Source organism: Gekko japonicus, unplaced genomic scaffold (assembly GCF_001447785.1).
Source record: "Gekko japonicus isolate JY-2015 unplaced genomic scaffold, Gekko_japonicus_V1.1 scaffold546, whole genome shotgun sequence".
NCBI lineage: Eukaryota > Metazoa > Chordata > Lepidosauria > Squamata > Gekkonidae > Gekko > Gekko japonicus.
In genome coordinates this window covers 278,632-286,180 of record NW_015173139.1, presented here as the reverse complement: position 1 = coordinate 286,180, position 7,549 = coordinate 278,632, and the positions used below count along the sequence as shown (strand labels likewise).

General features: G+C 45.1%; 1 protein-coding gene across 1 annotated transcript; it reads left to right on the top strand.

The window, feature by feature from the left end:
- The first annotated feature begins 738 nt into the window (after window positions 1-738).
- LRRN2 (leucine rich repeat neuronal 2) lies at window positions 739-2,889 on the top strand. The gene has a single exon (XM_015422273.1). The coding sequence runs from the start codon at window positions 739-741 to the stop codon at window positions 2,887-2,889; it is 2,151 nt and encodes a 716-aa protein (XP_015277759.1).
- Window positions 2,890-7,549: the final 4,660 nt, after the last annotated feature.

The window sequence follows — 7,549 nt, the reverse complement described above, 5'->3', positions numbered from 1 at the left end:
AAACAATGGGGGAGGGCAGAAGTCATGTTATGCTACATGCTGACATCATTCCCAGGTAAAATCCCAGATATGATAACAGCCAACTTTCTAGAAACTCTGTGATAACACCATAGAGTTTCTAGAGTGTTGGTTGATGCACTGTGAGACATTGGAATGTAGCCCAATGATATTTCCACACCTTGCCCTGGCCCTGAAGCTTCTGGGGTTGCTGGCTGCTGCCTAGCATTCCTAATTCCCTGCCCCAATACCCACAGCTCTCCAAGCCAAATCAGGATGCATACAAACATGCAGGTGCATGACCAGCAGCTTTTTAAGGCTAGGGGGCATGGTAGGTGGTCTAATTTCAGATTATCAACCTAATGCATAGTTCATCACAGAATTACCAAGATGCTGTGTTAATTTTTTTTTACTTTGATGTGTTGCTACTTGTACATTTCTGTTCTCACAAAATACCTTGTTTTATCTATTTCAGGTGGAACTTCAAGAAGAAGCCTCAACAATGCAAGCAAGGGAAAAAATGAATCACTTCTGGAGGAAGAAAAGGAGAAGCTCTGATTAGGCAAAACAGATTACATTTTGGCACATTATGACCTCTTCAGCTGGGGGAGTCGCCTACCCCTAGCACAATATTCTCACTCAGGAACAACAACATCTGGGGGAAACATCCAGAGGTGATAGAGCAGTGTATGTGTGTTGTCTGATCTAACCCCATTCTATTTTGACTGTGTTGAGGTCCAGATGTGTCCTGTAAAAGCTTTCACCTTACATGGAAGTTGGACTTGCCTGCTGAAAATGAGACACTTCCAACTGAACTTGCTTCTCATCTGTGTGGCAACTACCACTGCAATTCCTGTCGTGCCCTGGAAAGTCAAATGCCCACTGCAGTGTGTCTGCCAGATCAGGCCATGGTACACACCCAGGTCTGTATACAGGGAGGCAGCCACAGTTGACTGTAATGATTTGTTCATCTCCACAGTGCCTGAAAGCTTGCCAGAGGGGACACAGATCCTTCTCTTGCAAAGCAACAATATTGTCAAGGTTGAGCAGAGCGAGCTGGACTACCTGAAAAATCTGACTGAACTGGATCTGTCACAGAACAGCTTCTCTGACATTTTGGACTTTGGCCTGAAGAACATGCCCCAGTTGCTGAGCCTTCACCTGGAAGAGAATCAGCTGACTGAATTGCCTGATAACAGCTTCCTGGGCCTGGCCACTCTCCAGGAGCTTTATCTTAACCACAATCAAATACGCAGAATCTCTCCCAGAGCCTTTTTAGGCCTTGGAAACCTCCTTCGGCTTCACCTCAACTCCAACCGCCTGAGGACGATTGACAGCCGCTGGTTCCAAGTACTGCCCAGTCTGGAGATCCTCATGATTGGAGGCAACAAAGTAGATGCCATTTTGGATATGAACTTCAGGGCCCTGTCAAATCTGAGGAGTTTGGTTCTGGCAGGAATGAAACTGAGAGAGATTTCAGATTATGCACTAGAAGGCCTGAGAAGTCTAGAGAGTCTGTCTTTCTATGACAACAAGCTAGTCAATGTCCCTAAGAAGGCACTACAGCAAGTCCCCGGTCTTAAATTCTTGGATCTGAACAAAAACCCACTGCAGAGGGTTAAGCAGAGTGACTTCACAAATATGTTGCACCTCAAGGAACTGGGACTCAACAACATGGAGGAGCTGGTTTCTATTGACAAGTTTGCCTTGATCAACCTGCCTGAACTGACCAAACTGGATGTGACCAACAACCCTAAACTGTCCTACATCCACCCCAGTGCTTTCCACCACCTCCCCCAGATGGAGACCCTCATGCTGAACAACAATGCCCTAAGTGCCTTGCATAAGCAGACACTGGAGTCCCTCCCCAATCTGCAGGAAATAAGCATCCATAGCAACCCCATCCGCTGTGACTGTGTCATCCGATGGGTCAACAGTACCGAGAACCACATACGTTTCATTGAGCCTCAGTCCACATTATGTGCAGAGCCTCCAGACCTAAAGAAAAAGCACATCCGAGATGTCCCCTTTAGGGAAATGACTGACAGGTGCCTGCCCCTCATCTCTGACAAAAGCTTTCCTTCCCATTTAGAGGTGGCAGATGGAGAGGACATCTCTCTACACTGCAGAGCTCTGGCAGAACCAGAACCAGAGATATACTGGGTCACACCATCAGGTCGTAAGCTGATGCCATACTCAGACGATGGGAAGTTTAAAGTGTACCCTGAAGGGACAATGGAAATCCACAAGGTCACAGCACAAGAGGCTGGGCTCTACACATGTATGGCTCAAAACCTCATTGGTGCAGATACCAAAAGCATAAGTCTGATGGTCAACAGTTCTTTCCCCTTCAGTGAGGATGCCCTGGAGCTGCTAGTGAAGGAAGTCCAGGCCTACCACATCCTGGTTGCCTGGAAACCTCACCTCAACACAGTTTCTTCTAACCTCACATGGTCCAGCTTCAGTCCCAACTTAGATATGACCAACATGGCCCGTATCCCAACAGGTACTCACATGTACAATATCACACGACTCCACCACAACACAGAATATTGGGCTTGCCTTCATGTAGCCTTCATAGACTTGCAGAGCAAGGTGGCTTGTGTCAATGCCAGGACTAAAGAGGCTCAATATCGATACCTCGAAAGCAGGCAGAGCCTACTGATTGTGTTGTCTCTCTGCATGTTGTTGCTGTGTATCAGCCTTATAGGCAACTATGGTTTGGGCTTACTCAGGCCACAGGCTGGAAGCCATGGGACCTGCATATTGTGGAAAACAGGCACATCTTCAGTGCGTATAGTATCTCCACCCTTCATCAAACACTGGGATCGAGGGAGGAGGAGTGAGAAGCTTCTGGCTGTGGAGGTACAAGCAACACTACTGGACTCTTGAAAGGTTTTATTGTTGTTTTTCCAGGGAGGGTGGGCAAGAAAACCTGCTGGAATTTTTTTTTAATTACCAAATACAAATGAGAAAAATATGGTCAGCCATGAAAACAATAAGCATGGAGGACGAAGAGGACAAAGGTCTGGTGAGCCCCGTGCCCACCTACATCACCAGTGTTGTTGAATGGATTGTCTTTCATGCCAAGACAAGCTATTTTTATAAAGAAAACATGTCCAGAGAAGGTCGCATGAGCTGAAAGCACCAAGCTTGGCATCTGAACATCCCTCTGTTCATGACAGGCAGCCTGCGGATCCTCTGGCAGCCTGTTACCAATGTACTTTTTTGCCCAGCGAATTGCTGGTCCTTTGGAAATACAAAAAGGCCTTTCCCTTTGGGGCTATCTGTGCGTGTGTGTGCGTGTGCGTGTGTGTTGCCATCGAGAATCCCGAACCAAATCCACCAAGCCTCTTCTCACAGCTACATGATTTGCCTGCTGAGGAAAGCCTCACAGGGGGTGATTTGGAAGGAAGGGCAGCCTTATCTGGCTAAAGAAGCAGTACAATGATCCTCAAAACAGTGAATGCGTCTTTGAATCCATTAGCACCATCAAGGGGGAGAGTGGATTGGATCTCAACCCAGGAGCTTAATTTCAAGGCTATTTTGTAAACTTTTGTGAATAATGTTTAAAAAAAGAAAGAAAGAAAGGGAGGGTGAGGAAATTTCTGCTTTTCTGTTTTTGTTTTTGTTTTGTAAAAAGAAAAAGAAAAAAAGAAAAAAATCCTTTGTATACCAATCTACCATAGCTAGAAGGCTTCATGCTAGGTCAGCATTGCTTCAGCTAAGGGAGGGGGGCAGTTGGGGGAGGATATGTGTGTGTGTGTGAAGATGATCTTCGATGTGAAAGAAGATTCAAAGAATAAGATTCTGTTTGTTTTGAAGTGGCTGATCTCCAAGCTACGGAACTCAAAACATCCAGGAGGCTAAAACAAGGGAAGGGGGAAGAGGATAAATATTCCATTTTCTAACTCTGTTATCACCTCTTTGTCTCTGATAAGCCAATTAAAATTGCAAATGAAATATGCCAGTGGATGGGTGTGCTTTCCCCCAGCTTCTTCATCATCATAAGAAAAGCAAAGGAGCAGTGATAGTCTTCAGGCACAGCATGACACTGAGAGCCAGTGTGATGTAGTGGTTAGATGGCTGGACTAGGCTCTGGAGGACCCAGGTTTGAATCCCCCACTGTGCCATAAATCTGGCTGGATCATCTTGGGCCGGTCACATACTCTTGGCCTAATTTACCTCAAAGGCTTGTTCCGAGGATAAAATAGAGGCGAGTAGAGGGATGCATGTTGCTCTGGGTCCCTGCTGGGGAGAAAGATGGGGTCTGAATGAGTAAATAAATCTAAGAATGGGTCAGTGCTGAGCTGTGCCCTTGGGGGAAGGGGACTCCCATGTCCTTACCAGCAGATTCTCAAGGCATCACTGAAGGAAGTAGAGCATCAGTCAGTGTGCAGCTCCTAAATGCCTAGGCATGCCTAAGGAGCTGCAGGTGCTTGTTGCATCTGTTGGCAGGCACAGCCAGTCAGCAGCTACACATCTGTAGAGGGCTCATCTAGATTTTATTTATTTATTTATTTATTTATTCGGGTATTTCTACCCCGCCTTACCCCGCGAACGGGCTCAGGGTGGCTTACAGAGGCCTAAGCCATACATAAAATTCAATAAAAAATAAAATTCAATAAAATGCCCCTCTTTCTCTGATGCCACCTTGGCATGGCCACTGGTCAGCAGTGACCTCTTTGCCACACCACCTTATGAGGCACTGCTACAAAAAGAAGGTTCTGTATTTGGAATCTCAAGTCACCATATCTGAATCAGTGCTCCAGTGTACAGTGCTAGGACAAAGATGTTTGGTTGCAACTTTTTTTTTAATATGTCTTCTGATCTATAGCCCTAATGCCATTTTGGATTCCATTAATGGAGTCTGCATGTCAACCAAGGTAAGTATATCCAGCAAAAGTTACTCCCACCCCAGGCCAACTGCAGAATGTGGAAGCTGCTAAAATGTGGTATTTCTTCTCTCTGCTGAGGTTCAGGCTAGAATGGTGAGGCTCATGTATCCTCCAAATTTTCTTTCATTATGTTTCTCTAAACAAGGGTTGTGAGCTTGTTTTCAGATATCCTGGCAGCCATAATGGGAGGAAAGACTAATCTTGTTTTTGTTACTACCTGAAGTGAAAATGTTAAGCTGGTCATCCCTGACCAAATTCTCTGCACTCCGTTGGCCTCAAGGGGCATGGAAGTGCCTTCAGAGTGAGCAGGGAAATTGTGCAGGACCTTCCTTGAGCAGTTGCTCTAGGGTAGCCCCCTCTTTTCCTGCTCAGAACCATCTTTACTATTGCCAATGTGAGGGCCATTGGGCAGCAGACCAAGAAAATTGGAAATAAAAAACAGGAGGGATACTGTAGTGAGGAATAAGCCACAAGTCATAGCCATGTATGTAAACTCTCATTCACTGTGACTTTCTTTTGCCATCCTACCACTCTTCTTCTCATGCATTTAAAAAGAGGCAAGAGGCATGTGTAGGGATGAACAGAGGCTTGAGACCAGGAGGAGGGGGCTTTGTGAGGCAGCTGAGTTGAAAAACACTACACTAGCACATTGTTAAAGCATCAGGGATCAGGAGCTACAAAGCAATGGATCTTATCCCAGTCAGTGTTCCCTCTAAGCTGAGTTAGTGTGAGCTAGCTCACAGTTTTTTAGCCTCCGGCTCACACATTTTCGTCTTAGCTCAGGAAGGATGGCTCCAGAGCAAACTAATTTATGCAGCAGCCAAATCACTCACTCACAACTTTAATGCCAGGAGCTCACAAAGTAGAATTTTTGCTCACAAGACTCCACAGCTTAGAGGGAACATTGCCCACAGTGCATCTAATTGCAGGCCTCGAGGCATGTTCTTTAGCAAGAAGAACCATCGCTTACAGTCATTCCAACCTCTTCGGGAAGAATAGGAATACAATTTATGTATACTTCAGACATGTCCCAGCTGGCAGAGCCCCTTACTTAAATTCAACACCCAAGTTTGAATGAACCTGAATTTCCATTATGAGGCGTCTGTATAAAGTTTCAAAGAGTAATGTAGTTCAGGACAATGATGGAATGCTATTGGGAGAGCTAACGTATAAGGAAGATGCCAAATTGGAGGGGCCTGTGTGTGTGTGCACGTGCATGCATGTGTGTGCACTGGAAACCCTAATTCTGGTCCAATATGAGGGATACAGGACAGCATAGACACTAGAGAATGTTCTGCCATAGGGCTGAGGACCCTAGCATAGAATTGGAGAGGAAAGTTGCCCAGGGCTTTTCTGTGCCGAAACCAATTTCTCCAAGGATTGTAAAGCTCACTGTTAGGTTAAAAAAACAAGTTGGTTTTATTAATTAAAAACTCAAGCGCTGGCAGGAAAATTCCAGCCAGTTTTCAGTAGTAATCATCTAATGCAAAATGTGCTGCATTAGCAAGTTAAAACAGCACAGAGACCAATGTGTAAGATATGCCAGAGCATTGTAAACATAAGGATACCAACTCCCACTAGAAGGAACGGCCTTGGCCCCCTCAAGTAGATCAGAGAGAGAGGAAAAACCCAACAAAAGTGAATTTTCTTATTGGTTTTGAAAGCCTAATGCAAGTGACAAGAGCAAAGCACTAAATATTGTTCAAAGGGTATATTAGAAGCCTATCATAAAAAATTAAAATTGGACAGGATGTACACAATTTGCCAGCCCAGACAATGTGAGCAAAGAGGGTAGATTAAGATTGTGTGTGGTGTGTTGACTACATCAATACAAGGTACCTGTAGTTTTACAGAGAGTCAATGAACTTTTGTGTTCTCAGTTTATCATCCTTCACCCACTTATTCATCAACTAACTGAAAATGAGGGGTTATCAAGCCATGGTACAATCTGCCTCAGAAAAACAGCTTACCATGGGCAAGAAGCCAGAGTATACACCAGTTGGTGGTTTTCCAGTGACCTATACACATGCACATGGATTATAGACAGATTAGTGGACATTACATCTATCAGTGGATAGTAAAGGGAACCTTCACACTCAGAAGCAGTAAACCTCGGAATACCAGTGCCAGGAGGCAACATCACAGGAAGGCCTCGACCTCTATGCCCTATTTTTGGAACTGGTTGGCCACTGTGTGCAACAGGAAGCTGGACTAGATGGACCACTGATCTGATCCAGCAGGGCTTTTCTTAAGGTTCTCAAACTTTTAGACACAGAAAGAATCTACCCTTTCTGCACATTTCTGTCAGCACTGGACATCTCCTAGCAGTTATTCGCAGTGCTGTGGCTAGTGAGTATTGAAAGAGGTCATACAGATGTGTCTGGATTATAGATTTTGCTTCATAGACTGGACACTATTCACAGCCTATTGGGTACCAATCACTGGCTATGATGGAATGGAGATGTCTTTTCCAGCCATTATCCTGTGCTTCTCAGTCCTTTTTCACTGCATGTTTGTCCTACATCCCAGGAAGTAGGATGATATATTCTGGTCCTTTAGTTAGGTTGAAAGTTTATGGGATGGAACCAACCATAACCAGTCATGGCTCTATGCAGAAGAAGAGGAGGAGGAGATTGGATTTATACCCCGCCCTT